Below are 26552 nucleotides of genomic sequence, written 5' to 3' on the forward strand. Positions count from 1 at the left end.
AGTCTCCCTATATCTCAAATTCTTCCTAGATTATATTGCCGCGGCTTTACACTGTTCATTTAGTCCATTTTTCAGAAGACAAAAGATTATTCAGTGGCAACCTAAATTACAAAATAATTTTACCACTTTTCAACTTTTGGGTAGGAACCCACATTGGTCGTCGTTGTAACCTGTTAACTGGACCACGGGGCAAGACCACCAGAGATAGTCACCAGATTCCAGCTGTGTATGTGGATGCGGTTCCAAAGGAGTAATTAGTGATAGAAATTGTGGCAGAGAGGCAAACACTAGTACTAGATAAGAGTTGACTCTAAAGTCTTGCGACCTATTGTTCCGTGTATATATCATAACATGGAGTGCATGTTCTCCATACCACGACTAAACTATCTAGTGCAATGGCATACCTATGCATACAACTCATCTTCTTCTTCTTCCTATTTCTCTTCCCAATTTCTGCTTTGTCTCAGAAAAATGGTATTGTCCCTGAGGGCAGTACTTTGACTGCAGGGGAAAAATCTGCCAGTCCTTGGCTTTCACCTTCTGGAGATTTTGCATTCGGATTCCAGCAAGTTCAGGATAAGGATCTTTTCTTGTTTTCCATATGGTATCACAAAATTCCAGACAAAACTGTAGTTTGGTTTGTTAATTCAACAAATCCAGTGCTGCGAGGATCGACTGTAAAGCTTGATGCTCAGACAGGGCTTGTACTCCGTGACCCTCGAGGCATACAACTTTGGAGTGCTAATGTTGGTTCTAATCAACTTGTTCACGGTTTTATGAATGATACAGGCAATTTTGTCCTCCAGGGGAGTGATGGTAGCCCACTCTGGGAAAGCTTTAGACATCCTGCTGATACAATTTTGCCCTATCAAGACTTGGAAACTGGCGATTCTCTCCGTTCTCGGCAGTCAGCAACAAACTTCTCCCCAGGAAGATTTTATCTCCGTTTTCTTGATGACGGGAATCTAGTGCTTGCTACCAGAAGTGCGCCAACAAATGTGGATGATGAGGCTGAGTACTACAATAGTAGTACTTCTGATTCTACAGATGCATTGAATTCTGGTTACCAAGTTACTTTTGATGGCAGAGGGGACATGTACATAAGGAAAAGGAACGATCAAAGAACACCGCTCAATCCAGTTTCAATACCATTACCACCAGTATCAGAAAACTATCATAGGGCAACAATAGATTTTGATGGGGTCTTTGCACATTATTATCATCCTAGGACTTCTACTGGCAACCCAAACTGGACAATGCTTTGGTCTATACCAGATAATATATGTACCAACATTAGAGGAGAAAAAGGGAGTGGAGCTTGTGGATTTAACAGCGTTTGCCACCTCGAACTTCGAAGACCGGTTTGTGCGTGTCCAGAAGGGTATGTATTGCTTGATACAAATGACAAGTACGGGAGCTGCAAGCCAAACTCTTCTCTTGTCTGCGATGAAGTAGAGGAGGGCTCCGCAGAAAACCTTTATGATTTTGTGGTGGCGAGTGACATAGATTGGCCACTGTCTGACTTCGAGCAAATAAATCCTTCAAATGAAACTATTTGTGGGGAAGCTTGTTTGCAGGACTGTTTCTGTGCTGTGGCCATTTTCAGAGACAACAGTTGCTGGAAGAAGAAGCTGCCACTTTCTAATGGGAGAGTGGACACTAGCCTTCAGTCAAAAGCTTTCATCAAATATCGCAAAAGGGATGCTCCTCCTGTACTTCAAACTTTTCCTCCAGTTCTGGCAGGTTCAAAGCCAAAAAACCGAGGAACTGTGATACTTGTTGGGTCTGTGCTTCTCGGAAGCTCTTTTTTGGTGTTCGTTGCCACTGCTTGTTTGGGCTTTTACTTCATATACTACAAAAAGAAGGTAATAACTCATCCAAATACTGGTGCACTGAATACAAATTTGCGTTATTTTGCGTACAAAGAGCTTGCAGAAGCTACAAATGAATTCAATGAAGAGTTGGGCAGGGGATCTTTTGGTACTGTTTATAAAGGTGACTTGCAAATCAGATCCAAAAACACTACTGTTGCGGTGAAAAAGTTATACAGAATGGATCAAGAAGCTGACAAGGAATTTCGTGCTGAAGTGGAAACAATAGGCCAGACTAACCACAAGAATTTGGTCGGCCTGCTTGGATTCTGTGATGAAGGACAACATCGTCTATTGGTGTATGAATATATGAGCCATGGCACTCTCGCAAGATTGCTGTTAAATAATCCCAAAACTAGTTGGAGTATAAGGACTCAGATTGCTATTGGGATTGCAAGGGGGCTGGTATACCTTCATGAAGAATGTAGTACTCAGATTATCCATTGTGACATAAAGCCTCAAAATATACTCCTTGATGAGTACTTCAATGCTCGCATTTCTGACTTTGGATTGGCAAAACTCTTGATGATTAATCAGAGTCGATCTATCACTGGAAATATCCGAGGAACGAAAGGCTACGTAGCTCCTGAATGGTTCAGAAGTACTCAAGTTAATTCTAAGGTTGATGTTTATAGTTTTGGTGTCTTGTTACTAGAGATCATTTCTTGCCGCAAATGTGTGGAGGACATTGAAATTGGTCATGCAGAATTTTTTATTTTGACTGATTGGGCTTGGGACTGCTTCCAAGAAGGAAGGTTGGATGCTTTTGTGGAAAATGATTTAGAAGCTCTAAACGATATGATGGTGCTAGAGAGATTTGTGATGGTTGGTATTTGGTGTATTCAAGAAAACTCATCTCTTAGGCCTACAATGAGGAAGGTGAGCCTGATGCTCGAAGGAATTGCGGAAGTTACGGTGCCCCCATGTCCATATCCTTTTTCCACCACTGGCTGAGATTAGTTCTATTATGCTTAATTTGTGTCAATTGATTTGATGTCTAAGGACAGTTTTTATGCTGTTTTTTCCTCTTTTTTCTTTGTTCTTGTTTTTTCTGGTTTATTCCAATGTATAAGATTCTCTCTGTATGTAAACATCCTGTTGTGATGGTGGTTTTCTAGTGCTTATCATATATACATCGAATGGTCAGTTTTGTGGTTTTGTGTATCTAACCTAAGATACTAGGATGCGTGAATTTAATACGAAAATCTCTAATTATTACTGTCTAGCTTCTGAATGCAGTTGTTACTGTCTGTTACCTTTGATTTTATAAAACAACGTCAACTATAAAAATTTAGGGTTGATGCACCTAAAGCATTTAGGGACAATTGAAAAATAACAAAGCTAGGTTTGCATGATTAGTTGAATATATTAGTTGTATTAAACAATTGATCTGTACTCTCTCTAAAAAAATATCATAAATCTTGGTAATTTTAAATGTTACAAAAAAAAATTCCTAATTTTCATTAGTTGGGCTAACATACCCTTCATCCCATAGGTATATTCATTGTACTTCAATGCAGCAGAAATTACAAAAATGAAACGTCTCCTTACAAAATTTCATCAAGTATGAGAGTATGTGCATCACGCGCATTAGTTTGTTACTTCCATCATATTTACTACCCGTTTGGTTGCTACTAAGTAATGGCAATGGCAATCACTATAGAAGACCCCTCAATGATGATGAATTCGTCAAGATTTCTTTTGATGAAATCTTGTGTTTGGTAGTCACCATAATGACAATGACTTTTCATAGTAAAAAGGAAGAAGGAAAATTGTTATCTTTTCTTTGCTCCTTTCTCTTCATCTCCAGCAGCTCCTACCGTCACCTCCCGGCTCCTCCTTCCACCATTTTTTTTTTTTATTTTGCTTCCTTTCCTTTGATTTCTTGCATGTTGCTGGCAGATCTCCCATGTTTGCTTTCCTTTTCTTTCTTCCTTTTTTTTTTTGTTTTGGGTTTTGGTGGTTCTCTTTATCCCTTTGCCACTGCCACCACAGCACGGCCATCTCTCACCGCCTCCACCATAATCCCAGCATTGCACACTATTTCAACAAATTTTGACTTCAAAATTCTTACTGAAAGTAAAAAAAAAAAAAAAAAAATCTCATCACACGAAGACTTTTTTTTTGTGAGAGAGAAAAGGAGGAAAAATTTCATGGGATAAAGAGGGAGAAAAAGGAGAGGAGAGATCTTGGGATGAAACAAAAAGGGGGAAGTGAGGAGGTAGGAGAGTTGGAGGAAAGATGAGAGAAGCTGGAGGCAGCTATTGTTCTCTTGCTTTCCTGATTTTTGGTTTTTTTTGTTTTTATTTTTGTTTTTTTATTATGATGATTGATGGATAACGGAAGTGAAAGTGCCCAATCGAGTAGGTAATGAATTTTGGGTAACGGAAGACCCAAAAGTAGGTAATGAAAGAGTCCAAAGTGATGTACCCAACACCATTAATGATAATTGTTACCCTCTCACTCCCATTAAAGGGTGTAGGGGTCGGGTTCGAAACTTGGCGTATGCAGCTACCCTTGTTGGGAGACTCACCCACCACAGGCAGGTGTGCGACCCGGGTCGACCAACGGATTAGTCAGGGCAAAGCCCTGGATACCGTGGCAGGCAACCAAAAAAAAAAAGGGTGTAGGGGTGGCAATGGGGCGGAGGTGCATTTTAATTCCCCCCGCCCCTGCCCCCGCTTCCCCCGCCCTGGCCCCGCTTTCCCCGGGGCACTAGTGGGGCTAAAAAAATTTTATTATATAATTTTATTATAATTAAATTTGAGTAAATAATCAAGTACTAAAATATCAACACATCACCAAATTATTATTCATTGTAACTTCATAATTAAAACTCATAAAAATAATTAAACAAAGGTTATTTGAATACAATCTAATATGATAAAACAAATATAACTAAAATAATCAAGTTTTCATTTTTGATACAAATACAATCACTAAATTATTATTGTGTTTTTTTTAGAAAAAAGTGTTATTGTATTAAGTATAGTTAAGAATTTAACATAAATGTATTAATAAATTTAGTATAAATAATTAATAATTTTTATTAATAAACATGTATAATTAGTAGTATAATTGATAATATCATTATATATATAATTATGTACATATATATATTCAAACGGGTGGCGGGACGGGGGTGCCCCGTTTCTAAACGGGGGGAAAGAAATTCCCCTCCGCCCCTGCCCCAATGACCCCCCGCGGGGTCGGTGCCCGCGGGTGCCTGCCCCGTTGCCATCCCAGCAAAACTCATCAATCAAACAGGTGGTTTAGTTATATGATATTGATTTTAAAGAAATAAGAAAAAGAGCTTTAATTATATGAAGTATTATGAATTATGTCAAGTTGAGCAAAAGTAATCATCAGTTAAGCGATTGATTCATTTTCCAGTCCAAAAATCTGATCTATGAATGGGTCTTGTTCTAGAATAAATGAATGCCACATGGAAGTTACAAATTACAACTTTGAATTCAGCCTTGCGTCACCGCATTAGTCAAATGCACGGATAAATGTAGAGGTCCCTCTGTATATGTACGTATGTACACTCTCTCTATACTCGGGAATTTTAGCTTGAAAAACATTATGGGTGCGTTTGGTTCAACAGAATTGGAATTGAATTGGAATTGGAATTCTATAGAATTAGAATTCCATGAATTGGAATTCCAAAACATTGAAATTCTTTTGTTTGGGAAATACATAGAATTGATACAAAATTCATTTAGAATTCCAAATTCTTTGTTTGGATGGGAGAAGAATTCATTAAAAATTAGAATTGTTTCCAACTAACATTTCCTTACATAAAAAATTTCTTTTTTTTTACTATATAATAATTTTTTAACATTTAGCTAATTGTTACTAAAGCTTTAAGGAAAAAGCCAATTAGTGCCTTTAATAATTTATTTTTTCTTGCATTTAACTAATTGTTACTAAAGCTTTAAAGAAAAAAAAACAAATAAGTTCCTTTTCTGCAAAAAAAAAAAAATTCTTGTTTTTTTTAATTAAATTATATTAAATAAAAAATTGCTTCCATTCCCACTTTTCATGCTCGTAACCTTCCATTTCCGTTTCAGGCTGGATAAGATATTGTTTCCCCAATTTTATGATAGCACGTAGAACTATATTAAAGTATCGACTAACTGTCTCACCTGATCTTATGAAATTAAAATTGACAGTGCGATTCTTAAAGTTATGAGCAAGAACATAGAGAAACATTGCAACTGCTTCTTCAACAGTAATATTTCTAGTATCCCTCAACCCACAATGCTCTCTTAAATTTGTACATAAAATAGTAAAACAATGTTTATTGAGTCGAAATTGCTCTACACAAACTCTATTGTTTCCATAGTAAAGACGCCTTAGATATATTTCATGTGCTACTTTAAAGTCCAAATATGGCTCCTTTACTATATGTTTCTCATGCCACCAAACTACTAATGTGGCTACTGTTACCATATAATTTGCAACTACCACTTTTCTCTTTTTTGTTTTTTGCTCGTCTCCTTCCTTATCGATGTCAATATCCAAATTCTGCAATTCAAAATCACGACAACAATAAGAAAAGGTAAGTCAAAAGACCAAATTTTAAAAAGTGAGTCTGTGTTAAATTCTACATAGTCAATTGAAGCTAAAATGATAGCTAAATAAACCTCTGACATAATAATCTGCAATAATATTTTTGCCTTTCGTGAAATATTACATTTACAGCTTGTGAATACAACTATTGACAGAAACAAATATATTGGCTTATACACCTTTAATACTTTAGAGATCGCTTAGGAATTAGCTTTAGTATTACAATTTTGTAATTCATTAGTTTGTGCAAGTTGTTGGTAAACATAATTATTAGCTTCTGTGATTCATTGCTATGATCAGGTTAGTGTTTCGATTTGGTACTGCCCACTTTGCCTTGGAAAATAAGCTTGGGAAACTATTACACTCAATTCTGCGAGTTACAAAACAAAAGATTAATTATCTTCCCCTTGAAACTCCTCTATATGTGTGTGTGTGTGAGATAAAGATAGCTATTTACAATTTCCTAACTAGCAATGAATTGCAGGGAAGGCCCAACTGGATAACAAGCACACCAAAGCTTCTTAAAAAAAGCCAGAAACTTTGGTATTATTCCTGCCTATTTTGCTACAAATATGTCAGAGTAAGGCCAGATTGGGAGATTAATTGCACTTCCTACCAATAACGCATTCATGTTACACCACATTAAGAATACTGTGATAACCATAAGCTTTAAAATATGCTTAACAATTGATTATATAGAGAAACATACACCAAAGAACTGCAGGACAACTGTTCTAGTTAGTGTCAAAATTGAACCATTATTACCAGGCTCAATAGTTGAAATATGAAAGCCAGAGATAGAGCTATAATTTTCACATCAAAAAACCTATTCACAGCATTCGAAGCACTTGAAAATAAATACCTTTATAAATACCACACATACAAGGAAGACTGGAGTGACGATCTTCAGCCTTTAAGCATGTCCAACTTCATGTCAGCCCGCAACTTTGCTATCAAGAAGAATGCACCGACCTCACTTTAATGCAGGACAAGGTTAAACAAGCCTTCCTGTAACATATTAGGAACAATCAAACACATTTAAATGTACGTTAAGAGAGAGTGTGTGTGAGAATTTATGACAGCATTAAATAGTCCAAAACACACATTCATCACATTCCATGTCCATTGACGAGAAGTTAGCAGCCTTGAGACGATACATAAAAAATTTTCAGGCCCTGACCCGACAGCAAATTTTTCCTTTAAGAAAAGAAACAACAAGACAACAAGATAAAGTGCTCTATAAATTGAAGACAAGCAACCATTGTAAAGCACAAGTGCAGGCAAGCTTTAGCTAAACATGTCTCTGGCCTTTGTCAGGCAATACAGGAAGTTCAAACAAGGTTTAGAAAGCTTTTATTTTAAGCAATGAACAGATATGAATTATAAAACTTCACCCTAGAATTCTTCAAATTATCTAAAAGACTCCTAGTAGGATGAATTGTTGCTGAGGTAAATGACTCTGTATGATTAATCATACAGAGGAGGCAGGGGAATAAACGTATATATTTTGAAAATTTTGTCAAATAAATTTCTTGCATATGACCTGCAGAGATTGAGCCCCAGAGATCCTGAACTGCCCTGTTGTTCAAGATGGCGTCCGAAATAGCTTTCTGCGGGCAACAGGTTATAGAATTGGTTTCGTTATCAACCAAACCAAACCCCCCCTCTCTTCCCTTCCCTTCCCTTCCCTTCTTGGCTAATCATAATTTTCATTTTTTTTTAAGCAAAAAATAATTATGTGCTAGAAAGATGCTGGAAAGATTAAAAGATTATTCTGATAGTAGATTATTTTGATGCTGGAAAAATTAAGAAACAACTCTTACCAACTTGGCTTGTTATTTCCTTAATATGATGGGTGTTTAGCTCGAACCACTGGTACTCTATTCGAGGTTGCCATGTGTTAGTACATCTTTAGGCTCAAAGTTCCGCACAGGCCATTTCGATTCGGGGCAATAGTAGCGGCAAAATCTCAGAGACCAAAAGGTGTTCCTCTGCTGTTGGAGGTCAACTTTGCGTTCGCATTATCCTTCCTGGGTGTCTCACAAGCCCTAAATGTGTCTGAAATTTGGGGTGGACGAGTGGCGAGAGTGGCGAAGGATGGAGGAAGTGGCCAGAGAAATGGAAGGCAGGGGGGAAGACGGTGGTGGGAAAGGTAAGATATTAGGGTTGCAGGTGGAAGTGATGGTGGAGAGCAGAGCACTAGCGGCTGAGGAAAATGGTGAGTTAGATAGGTAGAAAGGGGTGCCAATATCCTTTGACCCGATTTTAATTTTTGACCCATACTAGATCCGCGTGTGAACCCATTTAGTTGTGGAATCGGAATTAGAATTCTTTTGATCGAGTAAAGAATTCAATTCATAGAATTGGACTCCTATAGAATTCAGATTCAATTCTAATTATGTGAGGGAAGCAGAATCCAAACAATGGAATTGGAATTAGGACCCCAATTCCAATTCTAAATCCTAATTTCATAGGGAACCAAACATACCCTATACATTTCAGATTAAATCTAATTTCAGATTAACTATTAGTGAACCCATTCATATACATTGGTCCATAGTTGAAGAAATACTTTATCAAATTAGAAGCATGAAATATAAAGGTTATTATTCTAGTCCACAACATGGGCTACTAGCCATTAACACAAAACAATAGTAATTATTTATTAATAGTAATATCATGGCAAAAGAATAATTTAGGAAAAATATTTAAAGAAAAAAGGACCACTCAGCTCCAACTAACGACCTCTGAATTCCCTAATAATCCATAGTGAATTTTCTAATGATTCTTAAATGAGTCAATATTCTTTAGTTAAGGAAATTAAACATGATAGCAAATTCTATCAACAATCAAGTTTTTTAAGTTTTCTATAACAACTGTACCAAGAAATTAAAGCCTGGTTTGCTAGCATCCGTATTCACAAAAAAGATTCAGCTTTATAAGTGAATGTGCACATTCCATAAGCTAGTGGATGTACAAGTTAAAATGTCTACAAATCTTTTTTATGATCAATTGTACCCAATAATTTGGTCAGGTGGCATAATACATGACAATGATAGAAATAAAGTATATACTGCTTTTTGGTGTAGAATTGATTGGAAATAAATGAAATATATACTTCTTTATGGGTGGAGAATTGATTGGAAATTGGTTTTCCTTCTTCATAGGAATTAGAGGGGAATTACTAACAAAAAATTAGGATACTATTTTCTCATAGTATATTTGAGAAAATTCTTAAATTGTGATGAAAAAAAAAAGTTATTCTACAAAGAAGGTAATTTGTGAAGTTAATTCCACAAATGTGATCTTCGCATTTGTGAAATGCGAGTTCAGATACCTCGCATTTCACAAATGCGAGGTAAGTGTTTCCAAAAAAAAAGAAAAATAAGCTCGCATTCTCCAAATGCGAGCTTATTAAGCTCGCATTTGGAGAATGCGAGCTGAGATACCTCGCATTTCTTGAATGCGAGGTACTCAATCTGAACACAAACAAAGTTCCCAATTTCGGCATTCAAGTCTGTCTCACTCTCCCTTCACTCTCTCCGTCCAGCTCACTCCTCACTTTCTCTTCTCTTGGGCGCCGCTTTCTCATCGGAAATCTTGGTCACAGCTTTGTCGTCGGAATCTCTCGGCCTTCTCGTCGGAAGCTCTTCTATTTTGTAGAGCTGCAGCATTTCTCCTCAAGCGAAATCTGGCGGCGGCACTTTCTCATCCAAAGCTCTCATCGGAAGCATTGGAAGCTCTCGCCCATTGCAGAGCTTCCTCTTTGGGAACCCATCTCTGCTAGCTAGCTGCCCCTCTCTCCCTCCTCCCAATTTGCCATTTTTACAACCTCAACAGGATACAACCTCAACAGGATAATTTTTCCAAACCAATTCAGTGATTTGCTGCAATTTTGAGCGCTCCTGTTTTAAACTGAAATCTTTTTGCAGAGTCATACGATTATCCCTCCTTTTCTTTGTTTTCATCATTTATTTTCTCTCTCTTTTTTTCTGTTCAAAGTACTTATTTTTCTAGAGATGTTTGTATGGAATTATAGTCTATCGAAGACCAAATTTCAAACTTGTTTAAGTAATTACTTTCATGGGTATCTTCAATTTGGTTTGAATATCAGCTACCGTGTGAAGGGATCAAATTGAGTGGAAAAAATTTTAGATCTCCACTGAATGTGAAAGAGCATGAATGCTTATATGATGATTGTTGTGGAGCAAGAACGTACTGTTGCCTTGAAGTTAATTGCCTTCAATGACTAGTATTTCTATCTTCATTTCTTAGGCAGAAGTGTTGGACCCTGCGGTAAAGGGAACTCTGAATGTGCTACAATCATGTGCAAGAGTTTCATCTGTCAAAAGAGTGGTAGTAACATCTTCTATGGCCTCAATTGCATACAACCGAGAAGTGAAGGATGGTGTTGTAGTTGATGAAAGTCGGTTTTCAGAGCAATCATACTGTGTAGAACGCAAGGTGAGTAAGTGAACCATCTCCTTCCCAGCAAATGGTCTTTTTGTAGGAAGAGAATGATGTTGGTCTAGTCAGTGTTCAAAAGCAGACCAAAGTGGTCAATCACCTTCTTCTTCTTGTTTTAGTTAACAACTTATAACTTCAGTGGAGGAGAAAAATAAAAGTGTGGACTAATACAATAGTATGTGCATTGAACTTTCCAAAACACTGCAAAATGTTTTACTAGAAAAATGATAAATTTACAAATCAAACAGTCAAAGCATTTAATTTTGGTCCTCCCCGGTGATTATTCCACACCTCCAACAATATCAGAATACTAATGAAGAAGATGGTGTGCATAGCATGCAGCAATAGTGTCTGTGTTACATAGGATGAATGCAACAATATCTATGTCACAGAGTTGTTAGTAAAAATCAGGCAAGTACTACAGATTTTGTAGTAAAACAGACTATACTTGCAGTCCCCGACCTATATGCTGCAACAAGGTCTGATTTTCTAGACAACAAGATAGAATGGCTACTTTCAAGAATCTTAGAGTGCAAAGAACAACTTATTATCAAACTTGAAATCATTGATATATGCACAATATGTAGCTATGATGCTAGGCAAATAACAGGGAACTTCCTGCTCACAAGTCATTAGCATGGCTCATGAGCAGAAATTCAAATTGTTTATGCTTTCATTCTTAATCTCACTGATCAATAGGCCTAGACTGAGGAGGGTGTTGACATTTTCTACTTATGAATCGCATAGTTCCTTGGTCATGATCAAATCAATTTCATGCTTCTCTGGTAGCATCTGATGACACATTGTAAGTATAGACTCTGCAACAAGGGTGTTTTAAGTATAGACTAATATTACTTAATTGGACAAATGCTTCCACATACTTGAGTAATTCAACAAAATTGGTACCCGAAATGCCATAAACAAGCTCAATAGCTCTTCTTCTATCATACCAAGCTTTCATATAAGAAATTTTAGCGTTCAAATTTTTCTTCATGGAGGATATTATTTTTTTTAACTTTATTGTTTACATCTGCATTTTATAGAATTGTTGAAAAAAAGATAAAAACAAGAAAAGGTAATCATCATGATTTACTCCTTGGCATCAAGAGAAAGGAAAAAGAGTTTTACAAAGGATGAACAAATAATGAGATAAATATAAACTCTTAAGTTGTTAATATGTGTGAAGGAATTGGTAAAGAGCATAAACTGTTAGACTCGCATTGGGTAAGTCATGTAGTTTACAAGTAGATTTAATTGTAGTCATATTAATGTTCTAATTTTTTGAACTTTGCTTGGATTCGTTTTATGGTGAATTCATGAATGTAAAGTGAGACCCTCTACTGTAGTATATTTTTTAATTGCATGTTTCAAGGAGGACAGGGGAATATAAGAAATTATTGTTGTTTCACCTTCTACTATATACATTATATTATTATTGTAGGTTTGTCAAAATATCACAGTTGCTTGTCTTCTATAAGAAATTATTGTATATCACATTATTCTACCGTATTTGTAGTGGTCTAAATTATCTCATATTTCTCAATTGTTTGAAAATCGATGTGCCTATGTTGGTTGGCAGGGAGTTTTAGCCAGTTACAGGGGAGACTCTGTCAAAATTTTTTTAAAATATTTTTGGGTGTTTTTGGTTAGTGATTGCGTTAAGAGTATAATAAGACAAATTGGCTACAATATGGACTCGAAAGGGGGGTGCTTGGAAACGTTAAATAAAACAAGATAAGCATGTATTTAATAAACTTATATTCAATTTAATTAGGAATTCTTGAATAACATTTTGGCATGATGCGTAATAATGTATAGGGGGTTAGAGGGAATATTAACTTAAAATATTAACTAAAAATATGTATACAAGACAAGCATGTATCACATTTGCTTGTACTACTAAAATATTTGTACCATAGTCTTGTGCTACTAATTCTAATTTATTTTTCCAGTTGCAGAGAATGGACACTCGCTTGGCACGTATAGATGATCATTTAGGCATTACTCCACCTCAGGGTGGAGCTGCAGATGAAGATGACGATTGAAGCTGCACCATTAGGATCACTATATTATTTGTACATGGATTTGCTTGCATTTTGTTTTTAATCTGTGGAATGTTGGATGTTTAACTTGATTTTACTTTTTCTGTTTTTTAATTTACTAAAGACTTGTGCTTTTGCAGTGGTTTGTGATTATTGGCTGACAAGTTGTTGGAAATATTGCTTGGATTAAATGTTGTCTATTTTGGGTTTGCTGGCAGGGAGTTTAGTCCACTTTTAAGGGGAGATTCTGTCAAAATTTTTCCCAAAAAAATTTATATATATATTTAATCATAATAAATTACAATAAACAAATAAAATGTTTTTCAAATATCCTAGTGAAATAAATATATGTGGTTTGGGAACATTTTTTCTCATTTAATTTGAAAATGATTATTATGTGATTATAATTTTTGCATTTATAGGAAAGTATATCTTTTAATCTATAAGATAAATAATCACATAATAATCATTTGATAAATAATCATTTCGCAAATGCGAGGACCTCAATCTGAACACAAAGCCAAAGCTTGTTTCCAACCGCATAAAGAACTATACATGTATAGTTATTTCTTTACAAAATTATTTAATAATAAAATTAGGTGTTTTCAACCGTATGATTATCAAATCTTTTAATCTATAAGAAATATAACTTTTTGGTTATTTATATACAAAGAATTACTAGTACATCAAATTTTGTACTGAGACCTCACATTTGTTAACTTCTAACTCGTGTGAGTTTTCAAATAAAAAGGATTTATTCCTCTATGATAAATGTCAATGCAAAAACAAAAATGATTGTGTGCTCCTAATTAAAAAAAATTTTGAATATAATTTTTTAGGAATTCGCTTTTATCGGATGTGAGATACAATAAAGTCGAAAGCATACTAGTTCGGTTAAGATTTATTGCCCCAAATTATTATCAAGTATTGATGGCAATATTATGGGATCTTTTTTTTTCCAATTTTGATGAATTTACAGCCTTAGGTAGTAAAATTTGTAGAGATTTTCATTGCAAATTGTAAATCATTTTATAATTTGTAGTGAAATCATAAAGCAAGGGAAGGCCTGCATTGGAACTGAAGCAAAAAAAAAATCATGGCAAAATCTAGATTAATGTTCTTGAAAATAATTTGAAGATGGTAAATAGTGAATTTTGGCTCCAGTTTCATCACTGGCATGATGAAACACGCATGGCTTCTAACTTATGTCAATTGTTTGAGCAGCCTTTTTATGTAAAATTGCAGCTTGCTCATGCTCACTAGACCAGGGGCTTCTTTCGTCACAATGCTCGCTAAATGCGAGCTGAGTTGCCTGGGCGAGAACCTCGCATTTGTTAAATGCGAGGTATATGACCTCGCATTTAACAAATGCGAGGTCTGTTTTTCTTTTTCTTTTTCTTTTTTGATTTGGATGCTAGGAAAATTCAGGGAGTCCTCGCATTCAGCAAATGCGAGTTCAAGGAGCTCGCATTTGCTGAATGCGAAGACCCCCTTGACGGAATTCCATACAAAAAATGCCCCCTTTGTAGAATTTTTTTAAAAATCATCATAATTTTAGAAATTTCTCTAGTATATTTAGATAGCCATTTATAAAAGCATACTTTGAGATTTATGAACAAGAAGAAAATCTATATTTTGACAAATATACATAAAAAGTAGAGTAATTTCACATAGGAAATAGGGAAGAAAGTTTTGCAACATGGGCCATAGAAGAAAAAGAAACCATTATGACTCTTTAAATTGTATCTTAATATCTTTGAACCTTGTCGCCACAAGTCGACGGTTTTTGCTTCGATTTGGCATCCTCGGATTCCTTGGAAAGTCTCATTCTTCATGTTGCAACTATTTCTGGGAAGGCTACCGCTATCGGATAGGTTATGTAAACATGGTTTTCATCTACCCTCAAAGTGCTTTTGTTGTTCTTCAGCATCTACGGAGTCTATCGTGCATTTATTTGCCAATGGACAAATAGCGTCGGCAATTTGGAACTATTTTGGAGGTTTATGTGGATTCAGCTGTCCAGGATCTTCTTTGCGGCCCCGCATAGTAGGGTGGTGGTTGCGGTTACATGATTCTAAGACACGACGGTTTATTGATCGCATTCTACCTAGTATAGTTTGTTGGCAGATTTGGAAGGCAAGGAATAAAGCAGTGTTTGAGGGTGTTCAGATGCAATCGTCTGCTATTTGTCATCATATTTTCTTGGAAATACAGTCCATGGTGGGGATCCACTTCAAACAAGTGTTTCAACTCCAATCTTTTTGTCAGTTGTATGATCGATCGAACGTGTCGGCCGGTACGGTTGCATACAAATTTGTTCGCTGGGAGACAAAGGAGACATGGCGGTTCATACTTAATACGGATGGATGTTCTAAGGGTAATCCAGGAGTGGGTGGAGGTGGAGGAGTTCTTCGGGATCCAACTGGTTTACCAGTGATTGCCTTTTCGGCCTATCTTAGACAAACTACATCTCTCCGTGCAGAAGCTTGGGCCCTCCTTATTGCTCTTCAAACATGTAAACATAGGGGATTTGAAAATATAAGTTTGCAATCTGATTCATTGCTCTTAGTTGGGATCATTCAACGTCGCATTCAATGTCCGTGGCACATTCAAAGGGAGGTTAGGCAGATTTGGAAGCTCTTGCAGGAACCTGTTCATTTTTTACACTGCTATCGAGAGGCTAACACAGTTGCTGATGCGTTGTCTAATGTGGGTGTATCTCACCCACAACAACAAGTCAAGGTATATGACAGCTTTAGTACGTTTCCAAGGGAAGCTCGTGGGGCAATTCGCCTTGACAGATTAGGGTTGCCTTCAATTCGGAAAATTAGACGTATGTAAGAGGAGTTTATGTTTTGTATATCTTTTCATTAATAAAAAAAATGTGGGGATAAAAAAAAACTAAAATTAGTACATACATAATATTAAATCAATGCATTATATTAAATTTTAAATTTTGGTAGAGTCATACAACCTACATGAGAGGAATTCAGCATTTTATGAAGTGTAAAATGCCTGTGAAAAAAAAAAAGAACCTTGTTATTGAATTAATCGGAGGACAAAAATGAGCATGGTTTCTAATTTGCTTTCCACGTCCACACTTAAAATGTTGTCAGACATGAGCAAAGTATTTCGATTTAGACTATTGGTAATCAAATTTAGTGATCAAATATAGTTAAGTTATTGAACGGGCTATTAAATTCTTTTATCAAACAATAAGAGACTAGACAGTTATATCCATTGGCATGTAATGAAAAGTTTTTCCTTTTTTTTGCCTTCTTCAGTATATTCTTTTTCTTTTATTTTTGAAATTACATGTATATTGTTTTTTTCCCTCAGATTCTCTCCAAGACATACAATTAATTAAGTTTCGTTAAAAAAAAAAATTAACTTACAAAGTACTTTACATGATTTATCAAAAAAGAAGATTGATATCAATACAACACTTTTAATCAATTAAATTTTTTTAAAATTGATCTCAAGAGAATGATTACTTGAATAAGTATCACAAATCATAGTACCTAAGACGGACGTGTAACACACGTAATCTCATACTCAATGTTAGTCTTGGTAATGGCCATTCTACTCTATGTCATTTTTAATGTCTTAGTAATGTATTGAGGTTGTTGCTTATGTCAAAGTCACTGTTTCACATCTTACCAGTTGAATGTGTGAAGTATTGAATTTTTAACCCTGATATTGGGGTTATTCAATTGAAAACCTCTATTAATGACCTTAAGAAAGGGGTAGGAGATGGGCCGTTGTAAGTCATATTCTAACTTAATTGATAGGATCTGCAGTTTTGAACCTTCAACCAAGGCTTCGAGTCGTTTGGTCGATTTGCGACCTTTTCTAGCAACATTTAGAACCGTGCTTAACAATTCTGTGTTCATGTTACAAGTTTCCATGAAGACTTCCAAGTCATCTCGTCGATTTGTCACTTTATCCAACAAATATTTGGAACCATGCTTAACAATTCTGTCATAATGTTTTACAGGTTTCCATGAAGACTTCAAGTCGTCTCGTCGATTTGTCTCCTTTTCCACCAAACATTTAGTTGATGGTTTTCTATTAGTTTCCACGAAGACTTTCTACTAAACACGTTTAGAACCGTCATTGGTGCTTTTCATCAAAGACCGACTAGGGCGAGTGCCCACGCATGGCGCGGGTGTTTGGTACCTGTGATTAGATAGGGTTTTTCATTGGATAAATAATAATATATTTTAAAAAGAAATAGTCATTCAATATGACAAATCCAATAATAGTACAATTTAATTGCAGCACACACTTATACACTTTCCTTTATCATTGCTTTTACAATTTTATCATTTCCAAAAGACCTCTACAGATGTTAGTTGAAAATCACCCAAGAGTAGACATAAATTGTTTCAGATAAAGAAATATCCTCCAATGGCTAGTTATAGCAATGTGTTAATTGCACAACCTGTTAATATGTCTTTATATTTATTGTACAACAAAAGTCACACTTCAATTAAATGTGTTTATAGCACCATTTCAGTAATTATACCAACACATAAATTTATATGAGTTGTACTCATTGCAAAAATAGTTACAAAATAATTTCATATTCCAAAAAATACCCAGATGTCTCCATAAATCAAAACTTTAAATGTACAAAAATGAGGACATTTCGATAAATATATATAAATACACGCTGCCCTCAGTTGTACAAAAAATTTTAAAAAAACTATACAATATTCCACATTCCCAAAAAACTCTTATCCATATAGTTGAAATTCAAACACCCTTTGACCTCAACTCATTTTTATATAGTATAAGATAAGAATTTCTTCTAATAATCTTTATAGTGTTTAATAATATGAAATCAAAGGGCGATGGAATTCAACCTAATACGTGTATAACATCTATAGCATAATTGTAGCTTCCTTTTGGCCTTCTGATGTGTTTCTGTGTCTTAATTCATGCATAATTTTCTTTACTAGAATGCTTGTTTCGGAGCATATAGTTGGCTAAGAAAAGATGAACCGACCTAGCTAACTGCGCAATAATTGTTTATTTATTTTGCCTTTTTTTGTTATTAAAATGGAATTCATAATTCAAGTGTCTCTTTTTGGATCTCCTGAAAAGTTTTACATCCATGACAATCTTGCAAATCAATGTATTATTAAATTACACACTTAACCATAAGCAAGACAACCAAACAGCGTGCTTTTCTTACCTACTGGCAGAAAAGAATTGTGAGGACCCGAATTTTTATTTTATTTATATTTATTTATTTCATTGGTTTATCTAATTATTTATCTATTCATTTGCTTCAATTAATTTATTTCATTCATTTTAATTGCATTTGTATGGTACATTGTCTCAAGTTATATTTTAATACATTTGTCTTTAAAGTTAATTTTTCTGTAGCTCGATTAGTGAGAATTAGTGAAAACACGTTTTTCGACACAATATTTGATCCGAGAGTGCAGTGGTCTGGGAGAATTAACGATGATCAATTGTAAACTAAGAAAAGTTAATTGAGAGATTAGAGGTGAGTGAGTTGAATTAATCTCAATTAGGAGCACTAATGGGTCAATATTCAATTGTTGACTTTTGCACCCCAAAAGTAGCTTTATGTCCCATCTTCCTTTTCATCCAATCACTTCACTCAAAGTTCACCAAACCCTCTCTTTTTCCCTCTCCTTGGCCGAACACTTATCCCCTCCATTAGCCAAAAAGTTTCATCTTCATCTTCTCCATTTTTACTCCAAAAACTTGCTCCAACCTTACTCATTTTCTTGGATCATCCCCAAACTAGTAGGAGACTTGGAGAAGGAGAGATTCTTGGTGGTTTAGAGCTTGTTTCCTTGTGGTTTTGCTTACTACTCTTGGAGGAAAGGTAACACTCAAAGCTCTCTCATTTTCTTCCATCTTATGGTTAGTTTTAGTTAGTTTTAGCCTAGATAAGCTTGGGTTGTTGATGGGTTCCATGAACCTTGACTTTAGGTAGATGTCTTGAGGAAGATTCTTAGGTAGTGGCCTTGAGGATTTATTGCTTGTTTGGTTGTTGTTTTAGTGATTTGTAACTTGGTTTTTGGTGTAAAAGTTGGAGAGAAAATTTGAAGAGAAAGTGGAGCAAGCTGTCCGATTTTTGCTAGTTCATTTTCCTTGTTTTAATTTTGAATTTTTGTGGTTATATTGATGCCAAAATGCTTACTACATGTTGGGTTATGTGTGTATAAAAAAAAATCATTTCATTTGAATGAGTTAAACTTAAGTTAAAGAGAGGAAAACAAACCTGGAAATTTCTAATTAGTGCTGCCGTCCAGTGAGCACTCAACAACCCATAATTTTTCGTGCAAGAGTCAAAATCAAGTGCTGTTTGCAGCATATGAAACTAGACTCCAAGCACTTTCTAATAGTATAAAATGCACCTGCGAATTCGTTTTCTATGAGCCGCAGTGAACTGGCAAAGTTGACTGTTTTTCCTCACTGTTTTAACCGAGAAATAAGCACAGTTGCAGTTTGTAGCTCATTTTCACTCCCTTTGCAAAATGAATTTGAAGACAGTTTATTCTAGTGATTTCTAGAATTTTGAATATAGTTTTCAACGCCATAAACCATGCTAATTTTGGACTTGTGTAGCCTTAGATATGACCTGATTTTGAAACTGTGTCGGATGTTCCAAAGCTGGAATTTCGTGAAATAGGTTTCAAAAACCAGCTTTCATAAAACTGTTGTATCTTGGTGTAGAAAAATCCAAATTGAGTCCCATTTATTGTGTTTGAAACTAGACTTGGAGTTTTTTCAGTGGTATAAATTTCAAGGGCTAGTTCGATTCTTATGAATTTTTCCAAATTTTCAAACTTCACTGAAATTTAAGACTATTTTACTCTATTCTTACTAAAACAGTGATTTGGAGCTAAGATTTGACTGATTTCGGCTTTGAATCTGGAAAAAGTCTCTTCTAGAGAGTTTTAGTTCATTGAATCTATTTTCCAATGGTTTACAAATTTTGGACTTATGAAACTCAAGTTATGATTTTTCAAAAAAGGTTGCCAAAACTGAATTTTTCCTTGTAAAGTGACAACACTCCAAAGTCACTTGGAAACATTTTCTAGGTTTCAAACCTAACTTTCTTGGTTATTTGCACCTCATTTAATACTTGGAAAATGGATTTCACCCCCTAGTCTTATGCCCTTGGTTTTTATGAAAATGAACCATAAAATGGAGAGTTTTAACTAGAGTAACTCTTGAAGAATTTCACTAGCTTTCTATTTAAAACTTGGAACTTTTAACTTCAACATTGACTATGAAAATAAGTAGTGTTTTGATGGATTTTGACCCCATAAGTTTAGAAAACATGAACGCTCCTTTATATTCTAAAACTTGGGCATAGAACTAGAAGTTTTAGGATATGAAAACCATTTTCCCTTTTCTCGATTTTCGTGCCAACAAAATTAAGCGTGGTACTTTCTTTTTGGAATCGAGATTTCTTGCTATGACTTGACTCAAAAATGACTTTTGAATTCTCCTTGAGTATTATTTCAATGATTAAGCGAGAAAGTCTCTTTTAATTCGACTTGAACTTGTGACTTTTGAGTGTGGGTAGCAAGAGGATATTTTTCTTATTAGCCTTGGTTGAATGCCTAGGTAATCGTAATTGTGCATGTCTCAGGTGGTCACATGGATGCCGAGGAGCTTGTTTGACCTCTTGCTTTTGTTCTTGCTTTGCCCTTGACTTTTGGTGAGTGTCAAGTGCATGTTTCATGTTACTATGATTGAAATGATAATTGTACAAGTGCTATATGATTCGTAAACTTGCCAAGGCGAGGATGTACTTTACCGCCCTCGTCCTCTCTTTCTTGATTAATTGTTACTTGTTACATGAATGTTTGTGACTTGCACTTGTACTCCAACATGTTTAACTCGTGAGCACTGAGCGGCAGCATGTACCACACCCTATTCAGGTGGGAGGTGTCTCTTATATCAACTCAGTGCTATGATAGATTCTAAGTCGATTGGAGCGTTGTCTCGTCGACCAATTATACTTGGGGAGACGCCCCAACCCATTGGCTAATCTCGTAACTCGAGCCGGCAAAGGCTTAGTCGAGAAGCTTGGTGAACCTTGGGAAATTTTATACTTTGATCTTTTAAGATCTTGCTTGGCATACTCGTGTAGTATTGCCACCTCATATTTGTTTGGTTCCGGATCCGAAGTGGAGCGCTACGGTCATATTACTACTTGAGTTGACGGAGAGTCAACCTCAGAGTGTTTGAATCGGTTGAGACGTGGAAATGGCTCCTGAGAGCTCCTGTATCCTTCAACTTGTGTTTTATTTCTTATTTGAGCACTTAAATGAAATTTCGTGTTAAGCCGCTTTTAAGTATGATATTTAATTTAACTTGTGCCCCTTGCTTGGTTGCTTGATTTTCTTGGCCTCACTGAGCATTAGCTCATTCCTTTAAGTTTGTTTTCCTTAATAGGTTTTGGAAGTGGAAGTTGGGGATTCTAGACTAGCGGCTTTTGGTGGAAACTAGTGAACCTTTTGTATGTTATTGGAGACAATTGAAGTGTAAATTTTGTTGTACTTGGGGATTTTAGATTATAATTGTAAATGGTAGCCTTAGAAGGATTTGGTTTGTATATTCGAAGTATTTCTTAATCCTAAGTCAGTGGTTGACCTGTGGATCGTTTAAGCTTGAATGAGTGCGTGAGTTCTGACGAGAGTTGGACAAACGTTCCACTGATACGCTAGGGTTTGCCCTCGGAAAAGCTGGAGGCGTCACAAGAATTAATTAAATGTAGTGGATCACATGCGCTCCATCATTAACACACAAAAGAATGCAAAGAGGTCATATTTAAAAAGTATAATTCTATTGAACCTGGATGATTCTGCATCTCATTTCATATTGAAAAACTTTATCAAAACACTAATAAAAGTTTAATCAAATAACATTGAAAAAAAATAATGGCATAGCACAAACGCATCTATACATGCAACAAATTGAGTCTTACTTGCCATGAAAATTTAGGTCACCAAAAAGAAAAAATTTTAAACTGTTTAGATACCTCTTTTATAATTAATTAACTCACTGTAATTGTTCAATTACATTTTGTTTGTCTAGCAAAACAAAATTAATAAACAAAAGAGACAGAAGTCATTAGAGCTATTGATATTGCATACACCATTCAAATTGCCAATATTGTGTCAAAGCTTTTAATATTTCATCAGAACAATTTTTTCAATTGATCAAATTGGATGATTCCACTGCAAAATTTTTCGTGAATTATGCTTTTGATTTGTAGAATCTTGCTGGTAAATGAGTTTGTAGTGGGAGTAAGGGGAGAATGAGTAAAAAGTGGAGTGAGTGCACAGCATAACGGGGGCTCATTTATGTAAGACTTACCTCATTTTTAGGCAATTATGACCCACATAATTGATTCTAAAGTGATTGATATCATAATTAATTGATGATGATATTGTCAATAATTAATTAGCATCTCCCAATAGATAATGATTGACATTCTGATTAAGTGATTGACATTTTATCAATAATTAATTAGAATCTCCCATTTGTTAATGATTGATTGATATCTTTATTAATTGATATTTTATTCAATCAGTTAATCAATCAATTAGTCAGAAAAAGTTATTTTTAGTTATGAATTTTGGCAAGATTTCCCTGATGGAAGGAAACCCTAGGAATTTTTGTATTTGCTAGTAAGGGTCCCTAGTCTAGTCTATAAATATTCTGTGGTATTCTATCAATTGTTCACTTTTGGGTTAGGCATAGGTTAGAAGATCCTTATTCTAAATTCTCCTTCTGCTTTTCCTTCTTCTACATATTTTGTTTTGTTAGAATAGACAGGAAGAAGTCAAAAACACAACAAAGATCAACTTGTGTTTAATAACAATAGTTAGAGGTAAGTGTATTTAGATTTCCGCTGCGTAGTACATTCACATGTACATAGTAAGTTTAACATGTGGTATTAGAGCCAACCTCTAACCATGTTGTTCAGCTTATAATTTCATGGTTTATTGGCAATCTGATAAAAGTTTTAGAGAGTCGTATCAAGCTTGAACAAATCGAATTTAATTTGCCATGGGATCTATGGTCCATTTTCTCAATAATTGAGATTTATTGACTAATCCTATATATATGTATCATTCATATGATATTTTATTTGGTTATGCAATTCATCCAGATTTCCTCCAATAATCTGGTATGGCTGCAAGTAATTTGAATGTTTCTTGGACTTGCATATTTCTGATTGTAAGGGTTATATGTATTGATTGTTGTTATCAATACAATATAATAATTCGAGAAACATATAAATAGTTGTTATATTCAACAATCAAAAGATTAATATCATATTAATCTATACAAGATAATTGGTTGACTTTATTTGAATGGATCTAGAGGTTTATTGAATCTCTGCTACCTTATTATAAGATAAATATCTAAAGGCATGATTTCAATATGAGTTGGCCTTCATGTTCCTGTTGTTATTTGGAATTAAGTAGCGTTTTGTGCACTATACACTTATGTTCATTTATCTCATATTATAATGTCAACATTAGCATGATTGATTAAATTTAAATTTTAGAGAATTTCCTCTATAAAGTGTGTCTTGCATCTCAATTATTTGATGCATGGGGTATTTTAATCACATAAAGGTTGGTGATTAAAAATGAATATTAAAAAAAGCAAATTATGAAATTCTTTTGTTAAAATACAAACTTTTTGACTATTTTAATATCCTTATAAAGTCTAGCACACTTTATGTTTGAGAGTAGCCATAGCATCTCAAACATTGGTGTACTACAATTTTGATCACAAATAGTTTAGTGATTAAAATCAAGGATTTCTAGTCAACAAGTTGACTACTCATTTTCTACGAATTGTCATTAGAGGTTTTCTTGCATCGTATATTTGGGAGTAGCCACAGCATTTCAAATATATGGTGTAAATAACTTTAATCACATAAGATTAAGTGATTATAAAAGAAAAGGAAAATTCAATGAAATTCAATCAACAAAAAGTTTTTTGACTATTAACAAATAACAAGATGCCATGCTAAGAATTTCACTTTTACATTATATATTTGGGAGTAGCCACAACATCCCAAATATTTGATGAGAAAAGTTTTTCATCACATATAGTTTGGTGATTGAAATTATGAATTTTTAGTCAACATATTGATTAGTTGACAATTTTTCTTATAAAGCCGCATACTTAGGAGAAGCCACAGCATCTTAAGTATATTGGTGTTTGGAGAAATTTTGTATTTCTTTTTCACATATTGTTGAGTGATTAAAGAAATTAAAAAAATGGCATCTACATCATCAAGTTGCAATTAATTCATTGAGATAGTTATCCAACCCCACAGGGAGGTAATTATTTTGGTGAGATTAATTGACATAAGATGGTAAATTAGACAGTCAATTAAGAGATATTTTTATGCCCACAGTACAAATTATTTCTTTAATTCATTGTCCTAGATTACTAGTCTTATGATTAAGTAAAGTAAATTCTATGCATGTTTGCAACCTTTGTCCATAGAAAGTTTTGAATTTAGTATTTAAATTGACATAAGGTTGATTCAAAATCAAGGTACAAATTTTCATAGTTTTTTTATGATATAGTTCTTGATTGTTAATGCAGTGTTTCATTCCAATGATTTTATGGTTCTTATTAGCTTGATTTTTAAATTCATTCTCTTTTGTTTTTGGTGCAAGTTTTAAATTAGCACTTTCATGAGAATGAACAAACCATTCTCATAATGTAGATATATTTGCTAATATAGAGGTTGAGTATGAGAACTGGGAGCAATTTAATAGTTTGTTCATTTTGTCTCATATTCATATAAAATAGGGTTCAAACCCTAATTATTTATAGTTAAATCTTGCATGAAAACCATAAAGAAATTGTGCAAGTTTTAACTAGCACCATTAGAAGGCTTTCTTTTGTGACACTTAACTATTGAAGTGTATTTTAGCTCATTTCTTAGAGTTGAGAATTTTGCTATATCATCAATTAAAGTCCCATCAAATTGGGATTGAGTTATTTTTATAGCATTTCATTCTTGATTCTTTCTTGCAGAATTTCTTAACCATTCAAACCTTCATAATACATATAAGGATATATGGTTAATTACTTGTTTTAACCACGTGTATTAAGAAAGGATAAAGAGGTTAAGAAATAAGAGAAACTTAACCTTCATGAAAGAAGAAATGGAAAGAAAGGTAATTTTGTTCTCATTAAGTCAAACAGCAATAAAGACCAACGTTGTTTGTAAGAGAATAATATTTGATACTTTACCTTGAAAGAAAGTAACTCAAAAGAAAAATCTCAATTGTTGAGTATTATAAATTGTGATATATTTGGTGAATTGGTTAAACCTGTCAATTTAAGCTGCCAGTATAATAAGTTTCTGATTATATGAAAAGTGAACAAAAGTTTCTATAAAGAAACTTTAAAAAAAACATTCACATAAGGATAAGTGATGTATTATTGCTCATTTCAAGAAATTTTGTTTTCTTATTACTTTAGAATTTGTATTTTCAAATTAATTACTATTGGGTATGATTATGAACCTCATTATCCAATAGTAGATTTTGAAAATAGTGAAGTTATTAATTCTAAAGTTTTCAGTACCATCTTTTGAATTGAGCAATATACTGCACTTGACCACAGTAATTATATTGGCAGCAAGTATGTTTAACACTAGGGAAACTCCTTAAATTTTGGCATAAGAGATTGAGATATATCTCTATAAATAAATCATAAATCTTTAAAGATTTTAGATTTGTTGACTATAATATTTCAGGTAGGCTGCATAATTAAAGCAGACTATTCAAGCATTATGGATGCCATAAGAGTTTTATTATAGCACTAAAATTTTGTGAATTTTTTTCTATCCTTTTTGATTGGTGAGAGATATTTATCTCATTATTAGGTAACCATTCATCATTTAAGGATGAATTGGGTAATGTTTTCATAAGGTACAAATGGAGAAATCTCTATTTTTAGGAATAATGTCACAAATTACCACAAAATCTCTACCAAATTTTGAGAGATTTTATTTAGGGTAATTATGACACTAGTAACTCACTATTAGAGCTACGTTAGATAAATATGAAAACAAATGTCCTTAACGTGACTCTTGATAACTAGGTGTACACATGTGTCACCATAATACATTTGTAAAGAATGCAATTTAAATTGTTTCTTCTCAATAATATATTAATTTATTCTTCATTTGATCTTAGAAGAATTTTTTCTAGTAAATTAATATACATTAAGGTTAGTGGGAGTAATGCTATGAGAGTTTTTCTCAATCATGATATTTGTGAAACCCTTCTATCATTGATATTCACAAAATAGACTGTAAAAGATAGTTAATCTATCTTAAAACCTTCATGCAAGAGTTTAATTTCTAGACTCAAAAGCAAGCAAAGAATTTCATAATTTCTTTATAAGTCATATTTCCAACATCAAGGAAATAATAAGTTATAGGATCCATTATTTCCTGATTGTTAGATCACTAAATCGAGCTCAAAGCCTAACAATCAATTCGGCTTGACTCATTTACTAACCTGTATTAGTACCAAACTTATATAAT

General features: G+C 34.3%; 1 protein-coding gene and 2 long non-coding RNA genes across 3 annotated transcripts; 2 read left to right on the forward strand and 1 right to left on the reverse strand.

Annotated features, from left to right (window-relative positions):
• The first annotated feature begins 235 nt into the window (after positions 1-235).
• On the forward strand, positions 236-3029 carry LOC113700760 (G-type lectin S-receptor-like serine/threonine-protein kinase RLK1). Its single transcript, XM_027221210.2, has one exon. It carries the CDS (start codon positions 396-398, stop codon positions 2823-2825), a length of 2430 nt encoding a protein of 809 aa, XP_027077011.1. The 5' UTR covers positions 236-395; the 3' UTR covers positions 2826-3029.
• Positions 3030-6075: 3046 nt separating this feature from the next.
• LOC113688831 (uncharacterized) lies at positions 6076-8659 on the reverse strand. The gene is made up of 3 exons (XR_011825127.1): positions 8270-8659; positions 7309-7454; positions 6076-6401 (listed from the first exon to the last, which is right to left on the reverse strand). It is a non-coding gene; the product is annotated as an uncharacterized lncRNA (long non-coding RNA).
• Positions 8660-9906: 1247 nt separating this feature from the next.
• On the forward strand, positions 9907-13146 carry LOC113700767 (uncharacterized). The gene is made up of 2 exons (XR_003450749.2): positions 9907-10910; positions 12866-13146. It is a non-coding gene; the product is annotated as an uncharacterized lncRNA (long non-coding RNA).
• Positions 13147-26552: the final 13406 nt, after the last annotated feature.

This window comes from Coffea arabica, chromosome 1e (genome assembly GCF_036785885.1).
Source record: "Coffea arabica cultivar ET-39 chromosome 1e, Coffea Arabica ET-39 HiFi, whole genome shotgun sequence".
NCBI lineage: Eukaryota > Viridiplantae > Streptophyta > Magnoliopsida > Gentianales > Rubiaceae > Coffea > Coffea arabica.

What these genes read in the sequence shown, in the direction of transcription:
- LOC113700760 (XM_027221210.2), top strand. Translation starts at nt 396, where the DNA reads ATGGCATACCTATGCATACAACTCATCTTCTTCTTCTTCCTATTTCTC.